This window comes from Pseudochaenichthys georgianus, chromosome 11 (genome assembly GCF_902827115.2).
Source record: "Pseudochaenichthys georgianus chromosome 11, fPseGeo1.2, whole genome shotgun sequence".
NCBI classification, from domain to species: Eukaryota; Metazoa; Chordata; class Actinopteri; order Perciformes; family Channichthyidae; genus Pseudochaenichthys; species Pseudochaenichthys georgianus.
The window spans coordinates 13490735-13512677 of NC_047513.1; the positions used below are offsets into that span (position 1 = coordinate 13490735).

The 21943-nt window shown below is 41.0% G+C and overlaps 1 protein-coding gene across 1 annotated transcript in view; it reads left to right on the plus strand.

The window, feature by feature from the left end:
- ext1b (exostosin glycosyltransferase 1b) overlaps window positions 1–21943 on the plus strand; it is a 126653-nt gene that overhangs the window by 97325 nt on the left and 7385 nt on the right. Inside the window, exons 5-8 of the mRNA XM_034094031.2 lie at window positions 798–930; window positions 5296–5414; window positions 9774–9869; window positions 19125–19214. Of these exons, the coding sequence (XP_033949922.1) occupies window positions 798–930; window positions 5296–5414; window positions 9774–9869; window positions 19125–19214 (438 nt within the window). The remainder of the gene's footprint in view (window positions 1–797; window positions 931–5295; window positions 5415–9773; window positions 9870–19124; window positions 19215–21943) is intronic.

Sequence of the window (21943 nt, forward strand, 5' to 3'; positions counted from 1 at the left end):
GGAAAAACAGAGACACTGCTGTAATAAAAAAGACAAAAGTTTGATGCAGACAGTCTGTCCGTTAATTATTTTGAAGGCTGTCGAAGCAACACAGATATTCCCTTTTATATGTATTCGGATATTCAAATTGTAGTAGAAGTGTAATCTGTAAATTCATTTTCAATCTATATCATGTTATGTGCATTTACAGTTACTTGACTTTAAATATATATATATTTTAATAAGACCACTAGATGAATGCTGTTTCCATAACTGATTTCCTCACAAGACAAGTGTATACTGTGGTTTACCACTCAAGGAGGGTCTCACACAAATATTTGTTCCATTATCCAAAGTGTAAGTTACGTTTTTGTTGGAATAAAAGTCAGAAAATGTTGGCCTACTCTGCTTTGGTTTACCTGCTAGCTGTCTCCTACAATTTTTAGAAAGGATATTGAAGGATAATCTTGAGTTAGTCAAGTTAATTTATGTAGTCTACAATTTACACATGTGTCACACCTATGCATATTAAACAACAAACAGAAAGGGAAATCCTTGCATCAAAAATGAAGAAAACTCTCCTAATTATATAACTTGAGCAACAATAGAGATTGTTCTATGAGGACAGACATCTTGCACAATTCACTCGTGTATTTCCCCCAAAAAGTGGTCAATGTGTTCCCGTCATCCTATTTGTAATGTAGAAAACACAAAAATTGACAGTGAACAAATTCAACTAGAGGGTAAAAATCATAACATCTTGAATTGAAAAGTTGTTGGTCAATACAAAGTCTAATGTGTGTTGTTTCCCCGTGCAGATCATCCAGGACCGCGTGTTGGCGCACGGCTCCCGCAGCAGCCTGATGTGGAACAGTCACCCTGGGGGGCTCTTCGCCCTGCCGCAGTACTCTGGATACCTGGGAGACTTCCCCTTCTACTACGCTACACTGGGTCAGTAACACACACACAGAAGCATAGACATGTCGTAAACTGTACAAAGTGCTGTTCCATAACGCTTCAACACACCCAGGAGGCTGATCCATAAAAGTCGGTCAGAAAAGTTTCTTAATCATCAGCAAGTATGTTGTCCCTTTTGTAAAACGACTTCAGACTGTTGAATTGGAGCTTGTCTGAAATATGGTCTGCAGCCCTGATCTGCTGCCCTCCTCTCTGTGTGTGTGTGTGTGTGTGTGTGTGTGTGTGTGTGTGTGTGTGTGTGTGTGTGTGTGTGTGTGTGTGTGTGTGTGTGTGTGTGTGTGTGTGTGTGTGTGTGTGTGTGTGTGTGTGTGTGTGTGTGTGTGTGTGTGTGTGTGTGTGTGTGTGTGTGTGTGTGTGTGTGTGTGTGTGTGTGTGTGTGTGTGGGTCACTGACAGATGTTTGTCGCGTTGACACACCACCCCGTCCATCAATGGGTTTTGAGTCGGCATGGCTACTGGTGCTACTTGTGCGGCCCATTCCTCGTGCTACGGTTCAGCGGCGGCGAGTTTTCCCCCGCCTCATGTCTGTGACCCGCGAGCCCCTCCATCCCTCACCCCCTCATCCTCCAGCTACACACACACACTTTTAAATAAACAGACCACGATAGTACAAATGCAGAAATGCAGTTGATTGAGCACCATTCAAATGGATGTGCACAGTGACAGGCAGGGATTACAACGCCGGCTATTTGTTTGTCAAAGAGGAAGCAAATAAACACGGATGGGTTTTTAGGAGACAAGGTGGCTTGTCGCTGATGGGTAATTGAGTAAAATCAAGGCAGTAGAGTTTGTTTCCAACTGACACTTCCTCTTGTTCTCCAAGAGCAAATAACAAGACACACTCACACTCATTATGTATATTACCACTCCGACTCAGCGGGAGCACGGTTTGCTTTTGTTGCTTTAGTTAAATGGACTCTTTATTTAGAAGCTAAAGGATACCGGATGTTTTAGGGTGATATGAAAATGTATACTTGAGAAAACTAGAATCCAATAACAATATGTGACACTTAGTAACAATAATTAAATGTTCTGATTAAGGAAAGACAAGATATTAGACAGTTGAACAACATAGCTTTTAACTTTGAAAAGAACATGGCAGGAACTCAAACAGAAAACCCTATTGAGATGTTTCTTCCATTCATTTTCACAAGATTTGCTCCAATTAATTAATAAGAGCATAAGTGATGTAGACCACTGATGTTGGGTGATGAGGCCTCGCTGTCGTCCCTGAAGTGTTGGACTTTGTGTGGGACTCAGCCTGGGACATTTCTTCCAAAACTTGAAAGACAATTTTTTGATAGACTGTGCTTTGAGATCAGGCTAACTGTCCTGTTGAAACATGAGAGGGACTTTCCCAATCTGTTGCCAAAAAAGCAGAAGTCGCTGTTATCTAGTTTGGCTGATGACTGATGAGAGAGGAGTTGTATCTTAATCAGATTTCTTGTGAAATGTCTGATAGTTTGTCTTTTAAAAATCATACAATTTAAATAATGGGGTGCTTACTGCTTTTAGTTTATAAACATAGTAGCTTGTGAAGATGGGGATGGGTAATTCTAAGGGGTCACAAGCCAAATAAGTTGGAAATCCCTCCTCTAAACAGACAGTCATGTTGTGGCCTTAAGACCTTCGTGATGTGCAACTAAACCATGAGAAGCAACTAAAAGTACGCACAAGTATGTAAACATGCATGACACATCATTTTGGCCAGTGTCATTGTTGGTATTAAATCGCCTCCAACAGCTGGATCGATCCAAAGCAGCCTTTTGTGTTTCTATAAACATTTAGCTTGTTGAATGATGTGATCAGCTGATAGAGGACGTGATACAGTAAAAGCCTCTTAGAATCATGAGCTCAGGACAGAAAACAGCATCCACATTCAAAAGAAAAAGCTGTTATTCATCCCCAGGATTTGTCAAATGTTTCATGGAGGTCTGTTTATGAGCTTGTAACCAGTTTGCCCTACATCCTGTGTCTTTACAAACTCTGCACACTCTAAACTTTTCCATTACAAATCACAAGGATAGTTTAACAAGTTTTAAGACTGCTTTAAGTACCTCATCATAAAGGTTGCTCAGTGGCAGAATGGAGACGCGGCTAATGCTTTCTCTTCTGCGTTATGCTTTGGGTTAGATTACATTTAAATTAGGAAAAGTTGAACGTCCTCTATGTTCTTTCTCGCTCATGCTCAATATCTTATTTCCTGCTTATTTTCAGCTTCGATTAATCTATTGCAGCATCAAGTCGGACTAATTTAAAGTCACGTCAGCACTTAGTCGTCCGTTCACTGGGTTCCAGACTCAGCCGACAAGTTTCCAAAATGAAATATTCAGCGATCAAGAGATTTGGCATTTTCAAAACACATTAACGCTGTTGAATATTTTAAGCTGATCTTGAGAACGTACTTCCCTTACAATTATATCATCTATATGTTTTGCACCGCTGACAGACTCGTTTCAAGTAACGTCTTTGAAAATCTCTCTGAAAATAGATATGAAGTGTTTGTAATGCGGCTTTCACACCAGCGCTTTTCCCTTTCTAGCTCCGAGCGGGAGCTTTTCTGGTTCAGCTCCGGTTTCCCTTTTCTGCTCGCGCTCTGTTCACACCGCCCAGAGCCCGACTGGTGCTACCGCTGCTGCGTCATGACGTCACCGTTTACATCGCTGATTTGCTCCCCAACGGCGTTACGGCGCTCACAACAACAACAACGGGGAACTTCGTCGGGTCGATGATCGTGTTGCTTTTAATCACATGAAGCCAGATTAAATTAAATAACAACTTCTCCAACCTTATACTTTGCTCCAGAGTGCCGTGGTTCATTGTTTATTAATGTGTTTCTGCAGCATTTACCTACCGCTGCAGTGCTGGCTGCTCTTCCACGGGAGTTTATTCTCCCGTTAGCTCCCGGTTAGCTCACACTGCAGCGGCCGCTCTAAAGTATTCACTGTCCGACTCACACAAGCAGCTGATGCATATCCCCAGTTCCTCTTAAGTGAATGTGCGTCAGTCAGAATTGACGCTGTGTGGCATCACAACGCCACCTCTTAGCTCCGAAGCTCTTGCCTCTAGACCAGGGATGGGCAAATGGCGGCCCGCGGCCCGCATGCGGCCCTCAGATTAATTTATAAACAACGTAATTAATAAAATGTTTTACTTGTAGTACTGATAACGTCCACTAGTCCTAGTTACGTCGCGAGCTGCGTAGATGATTTCAAATACCGCAAAATAATCTCTGACGCATTTGTGTGTATTGTGTTTGTTTCCCGGGGAAACCCTCACAAGAAACACCGGCTGTTGTTATGCCTGCTGTGACGTTAAGTTGCCTCTTGTAATTATGCCTTTACAAGCTTACAAGTTGTTTTTATCATCTGAATTTGGCGAAACAAGTTTAAACCAAGACTTTGTTTATTTGAAATCAGATGAAAACAAACTGTCACGGACCCTGCCGTGTTATCTATGATTACTACGCTTTTCATTCATAATTTCAGCGGGACGGAGGGGGAGCGGTGCTGAGGAACAGCAGAGTGCGGGCTGACAGGTGTCTGTGTTGACATTCCCCTTATTGTGGAATAAGGGGAATGCAGAGAGTGAGACTGTCTACAAGTGTTTTAGGTTCAAGTTAGACAACTAATGTCTGGGTTAGTGTTCATGACTTAATGTGTATGTCATCTAATGGTTAATCTCAATACACACACATTTTCCGTGCTTTCCAATAGTTTAAAATAGTTTTATTCCACTGTTTAATAACCTGTTCAATACAAACATGCCACTTGTAAAAATGAAATAAAATGTCTGTGAACTGATATTTGTTTAGTGAGCTTATCAGAGGATGTTCCCAATTTTTGGGGATGTTCCCTTTGATTGTAAAATGTCAATGAAGATGTCAGACTTAGTACATTTGTTAATAATTACATACAAGACATGGCATTTTTGTGTGTGTGTGTTCCAAGTGAATCTGCGGCCCCCTGGTGGCCAGTACATCAATGACGTGGCCACCACCACCATCAAAGTTGCCCATCCCTGCTCTAGACCGACAATTTTTTGGAGCTGGAAATGAACCGGATTCCGGAGCTAAGAGGCGGCACGGCTGCGGTGTGAACAGGAAAAACCGGCACTTTTCAGGCTCCAGCTCCGAGCCGGAGCTAAAAACGCATTGGTGTGAAAGGGGCATTAGTGAGAGCCTTCAGTTCTAGTTGCGCTTTCTTCTCTTCAAAGAGCCTGATATTGCATTGATGGCCATCAGACCGTCAGAGACGGCTCTCTGTGTTCCAGCCAGCGTTGTTGTCCTGGATTTCTTAACACTGCATCAACAAGTGACCATCTTTCTGTTGTTTTCCAGGCATTAAACCGTACCCCAAGTTCACAGCGGTCATCCATGCCGTCTCTCCTCTGGTGTCGCAGTCCCAGCCCATACTCAAGCTGCTGGTCGCGGTGGCCAAGTCCCAGTACTGTGCACAGGTAATGTGTGTGTGTGTGTGTGTGTGTGTGTGTGTGTGTGTGTGTGTGTGTGTGTGTGTGTGTGTGTGTGTGTGGGGTGGGGGTGGGGGTGGGGGTGTGTGGGGGGTGGGTGTGGGTGTGGGGGTGGGTGTGTGTGTGTGTGTGTGTGTGTGTGTGTGGGTGGGTGTGTGTGTGTGAACACCGGTGGATTGAATTAGAGCAATTTGTAGCAGTGCTACATCTGTCTCCATGGCAGCGAACCCCCCTTCAGCACAGCTGGAGACGGCATGTATTGATTCCCCTGCTTGCTCCTTACCAGCACGGGAAATGAAATTGAATTTGCTCTATAAAGGCCGGTTGCTGGTGTGTGTGTGTGTGTGTGTGTGGTGTGTGTTTGCAAGTGTGTGTCTTTTTTTGTTTGGCCAGCAGAGTGTATGAGTAAGCAACTTTGTATTTTGTGTGTGTGTGTGTGTGTGTGTGTGTGTGTGTGTGTGTGTGTGTGTGTGTGTGTGTGTGTGTGTGTGTGTGTGTGTGTGTGTGTGTGTGTGTGTGTGTGTGTGTGTGTGTGTGTGTGTGTGTGTGTGTGTGTGTGTGTGTGTGTGTGTGTGTGTGTGTGTGTGTGTGTGTGTGTGTGTGTGTGTGTGTGTGTGTGTGTGTGTGTGTGTGTGTGTGTGTGTGTGTGTGTGTTGGTTTGGGCAGTTCTATCTAAAAAATGAATGTGTTTGCGTAGGTGGGATCTTTGCACATGTGTATATTTCAAGCTTGTGTGTATTTTGTGTCTGAGGTTGTATCTGTGTACGTACTGTCCATGTAAGTGGTTGGACTCTTTGTGTACTGATAATTTTTTATTTTATATGTTTTTATATTCATCCAAAAAACGAAACCTGGTCCAATACCTTATTTTTAGGAATATTAACCAAATCTACCAAAACGAAGACATTTACTCCAAACTTCCAATGATCAAATTTAGTAGAATATTTTCTTGGGTGCTAAATGTCCGTGCTCTAGATTTACAGTATCGACACTTTCGTTTAGATAACCTTGATGACATTGTTATGATTTTCTGAAAGATAACTCAACATTATATATGTCTTGTAATGAGTATTACTCATCGAGTCACCATTGAACTAATTATCTGTGAAATGTAAAATTGGCCCTTTAAATGTGTTTGACCAAACAGAACCAGTACAAGAATGTTGCCTTAATTAAGTCAAGTGTAAATGAACAAAGCTATTGATCTTGACAGTTTATTCTTGATGAAACACTTTCCCCTAAATATTCTCTTACTCGAGATTCTCTTCCTCGATAAGCTCCAGTAGGCGTATACGTGGGCCTTTTTAACTGCTGTGTCAAGGTAACATTTGTAGAAAATTGAGGAATGCTATAATGCTGATGATGCCCTGTTGTGATACTTTTCAAAACTGTGGAACAAGTGATTAAGGGGCCTGTGAGTAGAGATTGTTTTGTCAACCAGCCTAATTCAGATTAATGATTTTAATGTATGATCAACTAATAGGAAAAGTACCGATCGAAGCGAGCAATTGATTCCAGAGATGTTGTGTTTCAGGCACATTTCGATCACTATAGAGGTTTGATGGTGCTACAGTACATCAGTGTGGTTATACCCAAGTGGTAGATCCACTTTTAGCCAACATTACTGTAAAATAATCTGTTAATCTTTCTGGAGGTGCTTCTGTGTTTGCCTTCTACAGGCTGTGCCTGCTGAGTGGAGTGCCAGGTACACAGTCTGGGTGTTTTCTTCCACTCCGAGCACCCTGAAAAGAGGAGAAAGAGTGGGGGGGGGGGGGCTGCTGAGGAAAGGGATATAAATAAATGAATGGAGAGGAGAGAATGAAAGAACTCAGAGGGCGGAGGAGGCTAAATTGGAAGCAAGAAAGCTTTTGAGGCGTCTTCTGACATAGTGGATCTCCTGCTGCGTGCACATGCATTCTTCCACTTGTGCTATAGATACACCAACCACTTTTTCACCCCTTTCCTCCAGTCATATACACACACACATGCAGGCATGCATACACAATGCCATCATCAGCACCCTGAGAGGAGCGCTGGTGGGCTGACAGAGACACCATCTGTCTTTCTAATAAAGGACTAGAGCCTGTGTACGAAGAGAACAACACGTTTCTCAGCTGTGTGTGCAGAGATCCACACTGTATACCTGTTGTTGTCTCACAATGACAAACACTTTTGAGCGATGCTTGTTTGGCTTTTTATCCAAACCGTCTTATAATAATGTGATTTTGCATCCATCAATTCATCCCATTCATCAAACAGCTGTGTGTCATCCTTTTTTTATAGACAAGTGACATATTTCCACACAGCTGCTGTATACTGTAGGCAGAGGGCAAATACCTTGATACAGGCATCCAAATGGCTTCAGGCTCATAATTTGGCAGGTCCAGTCAAAGCGCAGCGTCCCCGAGGGCTGCGGCTGGCGTAGTTAAAGTCAGAATCATGTGAATCGTTATTGATCCCCGCAGGGAGATTCTTGTGGTTTGCCTGTATCAGGATCTGCCATGGATTAATTTACCGACATTTTCAAGGACATTTCAGCGGGGCAGATGTGAACTGACACACAGGAAGAGATGATGATGAAGATGTGCTCCTATCGCTTTCCTTATCATTAATAACTGGGTATTTATTTCCCAAATGCTCAGGCAAAAATAATTCCAGGAGATAAAATATGTTGTATTATTAGTTTTAACTGTTTGGCTCCATATCTCAATGTATGTAATCATTTATCAACCTCGATTTCATGGGTTCATTTACTGTACAAATAATGATTAGATCAAACTCCAAAAACATACTCCACTCCTTTTGGAGATGTTTTTTCCTGACAAAATGCCGACATGCATACTAAAATGTATCACATTTTGAATGTGGTTTTCAACAGCATGACTGAAATGGAGGAACTGGAAGGGAAGGCATGGCAGATGGTGGTGCTGGAGCTCCAGGCAAAGCTCACACGGCAGAAACTAATCTTAGAGAACAAATGTTTCACCTGCTATTTGTAAAATTTGAAATGTCAAAAAGAAGGGGGGGGTGAAGATTCAACTTGATATACAATCCATCTTCACATTCTCCTCATAGTTTTCAGATGATTTGAGCTGCATGGTAACTGCACTAATATTAGACTTCCTTCATTAATGTACACTATATTATTATATATATTAAAGCCAATAGCATGTAGTTTGTACATACTGATGTCCCATTGTCAACCCCCCAACACACTTACCTAGCTTACTAGCTAATGTAGCTTGTTAGCGTTAGCGCCATGAGTTGGTTAAAAAATGCTGTTATCATAACATATTGTAAAAAAGGGCCTTAATGTTCACCTATTGTTCACATATATGATGTCATAGTCTAAAGCTGAAGGGAAAAGCATGTTAGACTTAGTATAATAGGAATCCTATTATGAGGAAACACATGATCAAACCTGTGTCATTGCTTACGTTCTGAAAACAATTAGTTTTTAATGTATACACAAGAGAAGCTTTAGGATGAGAACTTACCAGTTGGTTTAGGAAAGGTAACCATATTGTTGTCCAATAAAGAGCAGGATGTTGCTAATGAGCAGTTAACACTAATGTCATGGTACGCATAACCTTGAAGTGACCAGAAGCAAGGATTTGTTTTTGTCGTATTAGCCAGGTGAGCAGAATCTCACTGCAGCATCTTTGAGTCTGATATCTAGATATTTTTATACTAGACAAAACTCAAGCTTGATGGGCCTGCCATGTCCTGTGATGCAAAGCTAAGTTTGCTAGGCTGTGATTGGAGTATAGCCATTTGGGGGAGGGGTTTATCAAACTTTTTCACACAAATATTAAACTTGCTGAGATATAAGAATGGAAGACTGTGTGTAAGGTCAGATGGAGTCATGTTTTGTGTGTATGTGTGTGTTTCTCATCAAACATTAACATGTCTGGAATTGAACTGCAGTGGATGGGAGCAGGTCCATGTGAAATGTGAATGTCACTGAACAGCAGTCCGAGCATGATAAAACATTAGTCTTTCATGTTAAACGTCATGTGGAGTGAGATCAGATGGGCCGGAAAAGTGTTCAGCGAAACGTGGTAGTTAGAAATGATATGTGACAATGGGACATGATTGGTTAAGCGCTGAATTTTTATGAACCACCCTGGAGCCATAATTGGAAATATTTTATCACTGGAGTTGCCCTTCTGGCTCTTTAACGTTTAATCAGCCTGTAATACGGTGACATTTGCTGGCCTTACGTCGCGTAAATGTCACATGTTCAACTAGCTTGGAAGTGCTGCGAGTTGTTTAGGTTAGAGAATCAAATTAGATATAATTGAGTTATTTGCAGGTGATAATAAAACCTTTTCTTCCATCTTTTAGATCATTGTCCTGTGGAATTGTGACAAGCCTCTCCCTGCCAAGCACCGCTGGCCGGCCACATCTGTGCCCGTCATCGTCATCGAGGGGGAGAATAAGGTGAGACTAAACCCTTTTTTACCCTTAAGATGTGATCACTATCATTTCTAATGACACAGCTCTTCTTATGCATTTTCTCTAAGTGTAAAGCTACTGTATCTCTGCCCATTTCATTCAGTCGGAGAGTTTCTGGGAGTTAATGAGTTTCGATTTGTGCTGCACTAATGCCATTAAAGGACATTTTTTGTGGTTTCAATTAAAGTAGTAATAGGAATAATATATATCGGAGGGGGCAAAGCGTGGCTGAGAAGCTAATGCATATTGTTAGGAAAGATAAGGAGGCAATAACCGCTAAGTAGCTTTTATTTATCCTTAATGTTTTTATTGCATTTTGCTCTTTAATCATAATTAAATGAAGAGTCACACAATCTCTCTGGAGGAATAAGTCACAGTTGATTTATCAAAATGCACTTTGGATAAACACAATAAATACAAGTCCAGACGACGAGACACAGATGTAATTATTTTTCAGCTTATATTTTATTAAATGTGTTTAATAACTCATGACCCTCAAATCTATGCAGCCGTCTAAATGCATGAGTACAAAATCTTTATTTATATGCTTTTTAGATATTCAACAGATGACTTTTGTTAAGCTCGAAAATCAGAATTTCAATCATTCTAAATATTTTGTTCAAACTGACAATGAAAATCTAAATATATTCAGTTATAGAGTTGTTATGGAATAATTGTAGATTATGCTTTGTGTTGAATGACTATTTGCTTAATTGACATGTCCTTTCACCAACATCACTACGTCAACTTTATCTGTTTTCTCAATATGTTGAAGTACACAGGGAAAGAATATGACAAAAAGTATTAGTATAACATCTTTATTTACATATATAATTTTCAGAGATTCAACTAAAGATGACTTTTGTTAAGGTCAGGAATCAAGCTGAAAAATGCCCAATCAGTAATGTGATATCTTAAAACAACTTGTTTTATTCAAACATACTATGAAGAGTCTCAATATATTCAGTTAATAAGCTGCCACTAGAGAGTAGTTATTATGCTTTCTCTGTTGTCTTTCACCAACATCACTACCTTAACTTTATCTGGTTTCTCAATATCTCAAGTACACAGGGGGGAAAAAAGAAAAAAAATGACTCAAAAAAGATTGTTTACCATGAGTGAGGGAATGTTCTCAGTAGATGTTCTCATGTCAGTCTGGAGATTAGTTGTTTTCATGTGTTCTTGTGACTGACACTGTCAGAGGAGAGTGAAGTTAAGCTCCCAGCCTCAGTGCAACCATATTAGGCTGAAGACTCTTCCCTGGTGACGGCTCTCTGTGTTTCTCTTGACCTCCCTGTGACCCCTGCTTGTCAGAGTCAAAGGTCAGACGTTGACACAGGGTGAATATTGGCCTCTAAACGCTGATCTGAGTTTGTTTTTTTGGAAAAGGAAACGGGATCTGGTCGCTCATCTGTATTCGGGGATGTCAGACTCATCCGATACAGTTCTCTCCACCTGCTTTAGTGAGGACTTAACTTCACCTGCCAATCAGAGGAAGTGGTTTCCACATCAGTGTCAGTCACCCGGCGGTAGGCTGGGTTTATGGTTTTCCTCTCCTCGTGGCTCTGAGTGCTTTCTCCCAAGCTGTCAATCACAGTGGGAGGGTTCTGTGTGACCGTGGAAAGCGAGCAAAACAGGCTGTGTGTGTGTGTGTGTGTGTGTGTGTGTGTGTGTGTGTGTGTGTGTGTGTGTGTGTGTGTGTGTGTGTGTGTGTGTGTGTGTGTGTGTGTGTGTGTGTGTGTGTGTGTGTGTGTGTGTGTGTGTGTGTGTGTGTGTGTGTGTGTGTGTGTGTGTGTGTGTGGTGTGTGTGTGTGTGTGTGTGTGTGTGTGTGTGTGGTGTGTGTGTGTGTGTGTGTGTGTGTGTGTGTGTGTGTGCGTGTGTGTGTGCGTGCGTGCGTGCGTGCGTGCGTGCGTGCGTGCGTGGTTTGTTGTGGCGTGTGCTGTGTTTACTGTGGCGAGGCAAGCTGTGTTCCACCACCCCACGGAGAGAGAGAGAGTTTATCATCTCTTCTGCTTGACTCTTTCTTACTGATCCCCTGTCTCTTTCATCCCCTCTCTCATTTACATGTCCTCTCTTTTCCCTCTTTTTTTTCAATCAACACTTACGTTTTGTTTTCTGCAAAGTTTCCAAGCATAAAGGCCTAAATTCTGATCCAATGTCTCCACGTTGCCATTGTAGAGTAGTTTGAGTCACACACAGCCATGAGTTCTCACCAACGCACCACATCCGCAGCGTAAAGTAGTCCTGAGCATTCACTCCAGTTTGAGTGAATATTGCAAAAATTGGCCATCTGTGTTGGAAATCACTAAGCCTTTTCAAGATTGACAAACATTGTTAGCGTGTCTCTTGTCATGGAATTTGTTGAAAGTTAGAACAACATGGAATAACACCACCTTATCATCAACAGTGTTCCCTCTCTTCCTCTCTCTGTCCCTCCTTCTGTCTCTCTGGCAAGTTGGCCAAAAGGCTGCTTTAGGACCGTTGATTTAAGCCGTGTGAGAATCCCTGCAGCGCTTAATATGGTTTACACAAACGGTGGTCCTCGTCTCTCCCTGCTCTGCTGCTGTCCTTTAGAAAGGAGGTGAAGCGCTGGAGGCTGATTCCTGCAGTAAGAGCTCACATTCCTGGAGAGCACCAAGAAGCCCCGGGCTAATGTGTCACACTTCTAAGGTTTCAAACCATCGGGGAGTTGGAAACACCAGCCTCTCATCCTCTCTTTTCTTTTTGTTTGTCCCTTTTTGCTTTTGTCTCGCCGCCACTTTCTCCCCTCTTGTCTCTAACTCTTCTCCGTTGGTATTCCCGCTGACACGTTCCAGTGAAAAACATGGGATAGTTTCTCTCTACAGGCCTGCAGGATATTAGAGCAGTAACAGTGGAATCTCTCCTCTCCACTCTCATGTTCTCCCTCCTTGTCTCTTTGTTAATACTAATGTCACTCTCTACACTTGGCTCCTTGTTAACTGAGAGAGACTGGGGAGAAGAGGAATCCAAATGGCACTTGTACGAGCCCAAACACAGAAATCAAGGCTCCGCTGTAGGAGATGGTGGATGGAAATCCATGATTCATACTTAATTGTATGGCTTTAGATGTAAAAACAGTAACACCTTATTGTGTTGCCTATTTATGACATTTAAGCAACATTATGTTCAATCTGCCTTTTTCATCACCAAATGGATCTCATCTTTTTCTTTATTAAAGATGTTTTTGGGCCAGAGAGTGCCTTTATTGGAGATGCAGGGTTATGAGAGGAGATAGAGGGGAGACATATTCGGTGGGCCAGGGTTTCGAACCAGCTTACATGGCAGCGGACATTTCTATTGGCCATCAGCTCTAACAACTGAGCTATCCAGCAAACCGATCTCACAAACTTTTAAACAAATGAATCATGAACATCTGCTGCTCTAAAAGTTAGAAATCAGGTCTTAAAGGGCACCTATTATGCAAAATCCACTTGTTCATGTCTTTTATACATAAACATGTGTCTCCTCTGTTTAAAGAGATTCTGAACGTTTCAGAAAAAAAGATTTGCTCACTTTTTGTCCTGATCCATTTCTATAAAAACCTGTCTGAAAATGAGCTGATCAGATTTGGGCCACTTTATGATGTCATCAGGATGTTCTGGCTTGTGTAACCATTAGCCAATCACCAACCAAGGTAACCCCCCCCCCCCCCCCCCACCTTATTACCTGAATCTCCTCCTAGAGCACCACTGTGTTCTTTGTAACCAAATATCTCTCAGAGGGGCGTGGGGAGGGGCTCCTTTTTTTAACAGACAGAGAATCAGCACTTTTGAAACAGGGCTGAAACAGAGGGGATTATGGGTAATGCTACAATGATCTGTTTGGTGTTTGGAGACCTATAATATATTGATGAAAAACAGTATAATAGGGGACCTTTACACACTTTATTTTTAGTATTTAACAGTATTAAATACAGTTATTTTGTATTATGTTGCCCAGAGTCAACTGATATGTGAATGCAATCTATTTCTCTTTTTTTTTACCAACATTTGTAGGTACGGTAATATCGCCTAAAATCGGTATCGGAACCAGTTTCTTCCTCCATGAATCAGAATAGACTGGTTTTGCAGCAATAACAAATTATTATGTAACGTCATACCGAGCTGTAGCTTTTCAAATTGTAAAGATTTGCTGCTCTCTCTATCTTTCATCACCATTGTTTCCCTCAAACTAAGTGCTGCCTTAAGAACACCGGCTAGACGTCTGGAAAATGAAATCATGACACAGACAGCTTTGAATACTGCAAGCTGATGGCCCCGATGATTCATAAAATAAAAAAAGCTTATTTATTATTTAGCCACATCCTGCAACAGCTAATCAAATGAGTCAGAACCCAAACACTGAAGCAACTCATGACCGTTATACATTTGAGGATGTTTTTTTAATTAGGTATTGATGTACTTGTCTCTGGTGTAGGTGATTTAACCCCTTAACAGTTAAGGCTTAACTGATGTAATTCTAAAACTAAAGTCTTTAAAGTTTTGGTTGGCTTAAATGAGCATCTTGAAGACATCACCTCGGGCCTTTTTCAATACTTTACGACATTTTAAACACTAACAGGTTGGTCGATAATAAAAGATAAATCCTTATTTGCAGCACCAGAATGGATAACAGGCTCCTCACAGCTCCACAGTAAAGTATTTTCTCTGGGTGTTTGTTGCTGCCGTCGGCTGTAGGAGTGATGAAGATCTGTTGAGGGTGAGGTCACCGCGCTTGAACGCATCACGCAGACAATGCCAGGAGTTGATATAGAAAGAAGTTCAACACTGACTATCCTCCAATGTAAATAAAAAGGCTTTTCAGTGCAGGCGGCGATTCAAAAGAACATTTTTCTTATTTTCCTGACCTTCAGTGCTGTGCTCCATAACTGAATAACAGGCTGTTAGTACTGTGTATATGTTTAAACTGTGTATCTGTGTCTACGTCCATTAAAGTTATGTTTCGTGAGCTGCATCTTGTTTGTGTGGGAGGTTGTTTAAGCCCGAGCACACATCCAGCAACCACCACACACACTTCGTCAACAAGAAGCTGCTGTTTTCTCATCCCAGCGCTTTTCATCACAGAAACACACCGAGAGACTTCCCCATCTAAATGTCCTCAAGATGTTGCTCTCTACATCCGCCCACCAGGCCCCGGACACCATCACTCTCTGTGCTTCCAGTAAATATTCAAGGACTGTCATGTAATGTTTGGTTTAATTTGCCGTTAGATAAATGCACTCGGTTTATAAACAGTGGTGGATCGGAGCGGTAAACGTATCCCATATGCAGGACACATGAATCATGCTGTATGTGTCTGGCTGCATTTATGTGTTTATTGATTTAAAAGAGAAAGACGAGCCCGCGGCAGTAATGGAAACTTGTATCAGCACTTTATCACTGTTGGAAATGGGAGGGCAGTAAAGCGTAGGATATTGGCTTTTCTCTTCTTCTCTGTGCGCTTTTGTTTGTTGATGTGATGGCTTGTTGTCTCCCGTGAATCTTTAAGGCGTCATCAAAAATACATAGAGTTGATAGTTGAAGCAGAAAAGTTTTTATAACATGTATCTCCCGGTGAAGCTCTGCCAGTGGATATGATTTAAAAACTCCTGAGCTTTGGGCAAGGCAAGGCAAGTTTATTTATATAGCACCTTTCAACACAAGGCCATTCAAAGTGATTTACAATGAAACACATTAAGAAAATGGCATTTAAAAACAGTCATTAAAAAGCAAAGATAATAAAATAAACATTAAAAGAAAAAATACATGACTAAAAGTTACAGTGCAGTTTAAGATATGAATAGTTCAATTAAAAGCTGCGGCAGAAAGAAAAGTCTTCAGCCTGGATTTAAAAGTAGTCAGAGTTGCAGCGGACTGGCAGATTTCTGGGAGTTTGTTCCAGATATTTGGAGCATAATTACTAGGGATGTAACGATACCAAAAACTCACGGTACGATAATATCGCGATAAAAAGTCCACGGTACGATATTTATCGCGATATTGAAAAATAAAGAAAAAAATGTGAATTATTATTTTATTTTTTTTACTTGAATTTTTTTTCTTTATTAAATAATAAATCGGATTTGTACAGCATTTTAGTAGGATAGTAGTATTTTAAAGTGTCAACAATATAATAATCAGACCCTGCAATAGAATAAATCAAGTTTCACTTTAGTTTTTCAAGTAACTCAACTCTAACTAACTCACTCGCTCACTCAGCATCATCAAGGTTATCTTTTAGGAATATGAGCATGTCCACATTTCCAGGTAGAAGCTGGGATGTTTGGGCGTTTACAATATCCCCATGCTGTGGAAAAAACTCTCTTGCTTGGTACTGATGTTGCTGGGACAGAGAGATATGCTTTGGTCATGGGTAACAGCAGTGGGTAAAACTGTGCATTGTCTCTCCACCACTTCAAAAACAATACCGTTTTTGCCAAGAAGGTGAGGCTTTTTGACAGGGCGAGATATACATATACTGTTGGTACTTGTCAATGTCTCTAGGTATGTACATGTAGCCCTGTAAATACGATGTCCTTTTGTGTTATCTGTTGTTTTATGTTCATGTTGTAACCTACTTGCTGCCATGTTGGACAGGTCTCCCTTGAAAAAGAGATTGATGATCTCAATGGGACCATCTGGTTGAATAAAGGTTTTAAAAAAAAAATCGCGGTATATTTTGTCAGTCTCAAGACGGTACTGAGACATTTATTTATCGCGATATTCGATATATCGTTACATCCCTAATAATTACTGAACGCTGCTTCTCCATGTTTAGTTCTGACTCTAGGGACAGAAAGCTGTCCAATCCCTGAAGACCTGAGAGTTCTGGATGGTTCATAATTTAGCAGTAGGTCAGAAATATATTTTGAGCCTAAACCATTAAAAGTTTTATAAACCAGCAGCAATATTTTTTAAATCAATTCTTTGACACACAGGAAGCCAGTGTAAAGACTTCAGAACAGGAGTGATGTGATCCACTTTCTTAGTGTTAGTGAGGACTCGAGCAGCGGCGTTCTGAATCAGCTGCAGCTTTCTAATAGATTTTTTAGTGAGACCTGTGAAGACACCATTGCAGTAGTCCAGTCTACTGAAGATAAAAGCATGGACAAGTTTTTCTAAATCTTGCTGTGACATTAGTCTTTTAATCCTAGATATGTTCTTTAGGTGATAGTAGGCTGATTTAGTAACTGTTTTAATGTGACTGTTGAAACTCAGGTCAGAGTCCATGACTACACCTAGATTTCTGGCTTAATCTGTTGTTTTGAATATTGCAGGCTGAAGCTCAGCGCTAACTTTTATACGTTCTGCCTTGGCTCCAAAAACCATTACCTCAGTTTTATCTTTGTTTAATTGGAGAAAGTTCTGACACATCCAGTCATTGATTTGTTCAATGCACTTACTCAGTGTTTGAATTGGAGGATAGTCTCCTGGTGAAATGGTTACGTAAATGTGTGTGTCATCTGCATAGCTATGGTAACTTATGTTGTTGTTTTTCATTATCTGAGCCAGTGGTAGCATGTAGATGTTAAAGAGAAGAGGCCCCAAGATGGAGCCTTGAGGTACCCGACATGTCATATTTGTCAACTCAGATGTGTATTTACCTATAGAAACAAAGTTTTTCCTGTCCTTTAAGTAGAATTCAAACCAATTTAGAACTGTTTCCGAAAGTCCCACCCAGTTTTCTAGTCGGTCTAGTAATATGTTGTGGTCAACAGTGTCAAACACAGCACTGAGATCTAATAATACTAACACTGAAGTTCTGCCACTGTCTGTGTTTAACTGGATGTCATTGAAGACCTTTACCAGAGCAGTCTCAGTGCTGTGGTTTGGACGAAAGCCTGACTGGAACACATCGAAACAGTTATTTAAATGCAAGAAATTACTCAACTGTTGAAAAACTACTTTTTCAATGATTTTACCTAGACATGGGAGGTTTGATATGGGCCTGTAATTGTTCATTACTGAAGCATCTAGATTATTCTTTTTTAAGAGCGGTTTAATTACTGCAGTTTCAGAGCCTGTGGAAAAACACCTGAGTGAAGAGATTTGTTTACTATATGAAGTAGATCTGAGTCCATGCAACGAAAAACATTTTTGAAAAATCCTGTTGGAATAATATCAAGGCAGCAGGAGGAGGATTTCAGAAGTTGTATAATGTCCTCTAGGTTTTTATCATTAATCTGATGGAATTGTGTCATGGTGTTTGAATTGATTTTAGGTGGACACAGAGACAACACATTTGCTGTTCCTGATGCAGAGGCACTGACTGCTTGTCTGATTTTCTGAATGTTGTCAGTGAAGAAGGAGGCAAAATCATTGCATGCCCTGGTGGATAGAAATTCAGAGGCTACTGACACTGGGGGGTTAGTTATTCTCTCGACGGTAGCAAACAAGGCACGTGCGTTGTTTTTGTTTTTGCTAATGATATCAGAGAAGAAAGACTGTGGTGCGTTTGTCAATTCCAAATCATAAAGGCCAAGTCTCTCTTTATAGATTTCAAAATTAACCTGGAGATTTGTTTTTCGCCACCTACGTTCAGCTTTTCGACACTCTCTTAGGTAGAGACTGAAAGAACAAAACGTCAGGGTAGCTAAGATCATCCTTAATAATTATATAAGCCATGTGTTTACACTACCTCTGGATCGTTTGACTACTTTAACGTGAAAAGTGTCATGTGAACTCACAAGGATCACCAGTATATTACATTGTATTGTCTTTCAGCTCATTGTTTGGTTTTTTTGGCACACAGATTGACTGTATTGTTTCACTCTAAAGCTGGACTTTGGCTTTAATTGGCAGCCCCCCAAAACTGTACACTTTATACACGCACCAAACGACAGATAAAGTTGGCTGGAAAACATAGTGGAGCATTTGGCAGCTAAAGTGTTTTCCCTCTGGAGTTGGTAGAGACCAAAATCAGAGCTCAAAAGAAAGATGTTAGATAAAAAAGCCCATATTTTGAGCAAATCCCTCAATTCAACCTCCAAGAAGTAAGAATGACATGAAGCTGTTTCCATTTGGCTCTCGTTTCTATTCATGATCATCTCTCAACTGTTAGTTCAAAAGGCACCTGAATGAAGAAAGGGGCAAACATTTTCCACAACTTTCAGAAATATATTTGCTCCTGCCTTTGTTGTGTTCCAGGCTACTAAATGATCACAAATGAAAGCTGTATGAGGGAAATTAACTCCCAACTCCTCTGGTTTTAATCCTCTGTGCTCTGTGTTTCTCCTGCAGGTGATGAGCAGTCGCTTCCTGCCCTACGAGACCATAGTGACCGACGCTGTCCTCAGCCTGGATGAAGACACCGTGTTGTCCACCACAGAGGTTTGTTGTAATATAATAAAGTAGAAAACGTTTGCTCTCTTTCTTGCTGCTTCTTGTCTGTATCGATAGTCTGGTCCTCTTGAGAAAAAACAAAGCTCCAAACCCTCTCCATGTGCCCAAAGCAACTCTGATTGCATTTTCTCTCTATATTATTATCACTCTTTTGGTTGGTCCCCGGTGTTTTCAAGTTATCGCTCTGAAACTCGATTCTTAAATCGCTTAAACTACTCTAACTTTCCCTATCCACATCCGCCCTTCTCTTCCCTTTTCTGTCCATGGTGGCGCCTGTAATCACACCGTACCTCCCGAATCCCCTATTGGAGAACAGTATTATGGGCATTTTTGTTCCACATGACTGTTCATGTGTTTCCCGGGGACAGGTTTTGGCGCGGCACCATGGGAAGCCAGATGCTGCTTTAAACAGGGTAGAATTAGATCTCATAAAGGCTGTTTGTGCCGAGGATCAAAATGGCAACTCAGAGCTGGCAGTGGAGGGAAAATCCAGCACCGAAAAAATGAATTGACTGTTGTGTTCAGGGTTGGGTTGTAACGGAATACATGTAATGCCGTTACGTAATCAGAATACAAAAATCAAGTAACTGTATTCAGCTCGCGTTACATTTGAAAAACGAGTAATCTGATTACAGTTACTTTCATAAACCTGAAGTGAATACATTTTGGATTACTTATTGGAATTATTGGTGGAAAGATTTCCACTCAACATTTAATATTCATTACTAAAGGTACAGCCGAATCATCACAGCGCACAAAACCTATTACCACCGCAGATGGGCCAAAAAAGCGTTTGAAAGAAAATCGCGGGTCCGCTCGCTCTGTGAAACAATAACAACAAAACATGGAGGAACAAAAGTCTACGTTTAAATCGCGTATGTTTGTGTATATATAGGTGTGTGTGGTTAAAACACATCAGCCTGCGGTCGCTCTTTAGCCTTACTAATGATTATTTCTGAAGGTAAACACAGTGAAGGCGGTGCGTGAAAGGCACTGCGCTGCGCGCTTGTCTTCTCAGAGGCTGAGTTAACCCTCCCGCTGCCTCCTGGTGCTGCAGAGATTTCATGAAGTGAAGGAAGTGTTCCTTCTATAAAACAGCTGTGGGCAGCAGATACTGTGAGAGTCACAGACATGAATTCATAGATCAAGGCAGACTGGTGCACACACTCTCCTGTTTTGCCAATCCGGTGCTAAAACAAATATAGCTCTACACCCCTGGCCGACATGTCCTTAAAATGAAGTCCGAGTTCGACATTTTAATTAATGTCCTGCCAACACTGGCAGGACAGAAGGCGACACGCCCGTTCTAAGCCGTGTCCCTCACTCCTCACATCCCAAGCTGCATCCCCACCAAGTGTATTATGTTGTTGCATCGTTTCAGATGTTATGTTTCAGTTGTGCTCTTGATAAGCCATTAAAACGGTAAAAACACGTTCAGTTTTCTTTTGCTTTTTGTGTCTCCTGTTCACCAAAACATACCCATCTGTGATGGAAAAAGAAAGTAATCCAAAAGTAATCTAAAAGTAATCTGATTACGTTTTTAAGACACGTAACTGTAACTGTATTCGGATTACTTTCAGAGCCATGTAATCAGTAATCAGTAACTGATTACATTTACAAAGTAACCCTCCCAACCCTGCTCGTGTTGCTCACATGGAGACAGTTGAATCATGTTCACAAACATTAGGGTTTGGGAAACATAAATGCCAGTAATGTGTATACAATTTAGTGAGAAATAGCATCACTTTCTGGACAGTCTCTTTGTTTTCCTCTTAGCTGAAGATGGTGAGAAGCAGAGCAGATATTCATAATAAAATAAAAACTAGCTTCCAGTTCTCCTTTCTGTTTTTTAAATTTATAATAATGTATTGTAAAATATGCCAGCCATACTTTCGTTTGATTCTGGTTCAACGAGTTTTCCTTGCTACTGTTATTCCATATACGCTTTTGCTTTGCATTGAAAGTAAGAGCGGAAGAGAAGCAGATCTCTCTTCTCCTCCTCCTCTGGGATTTGTTGGTGAGGTTTGACATAATGTAAGCAGTCTCCGTGAAGCACAGTGTGGTAATATGTGGTGTAATGCAGAACAGGCTGTTTGAGGAGCAGCTGAGCACTTTTAGATCTTCTCATCTGATTATTTGATTGAATGCTTTGATCGTGTCCTCAGAAGTTCAGGCAGCTGCTGAGAGGAGACTGCTTTGTGCTCGATAAGGTTTTGCCGCTGTTGTGTTTTCCCTATGGTGTGTTACAGTGTGCACTGCCTTTGTTTCTTAATACTGTAAATAGAACATGAATTGCAACCAAATGTTATTTCCCACATTTGAAATGCTTTAAACCTTCAGTGCAGACCTGTTGTCGCCCCCCTCTGGCAGGGAGAGTAATTACAAAACTAGCATGGGAAAGTTACTCACATCGCCAATATGCTCCAAAAAACAAAAAGTCCTGCAGTCCGTCTTTAAATGTTAAATTGACAGAATACATATGGGAATACTTATGCTTTATAAATCAAATCAATTAAAGAGTTAGTTAATAAATCGTTTTAATTGCTTAAAAGTAATGGTTGAAATAAACAACAGGGGTGCCTTGGGGTAGTTCATTTGACGCGATTGTGAAGACTGTATGTCATATAAAATATATTGGTAACCGCTGCCGTGATCAACTAGAGAATGACAAATAATAATTCATTAAAGTGTCCTGCTTGTAAAATGATGAATCATAA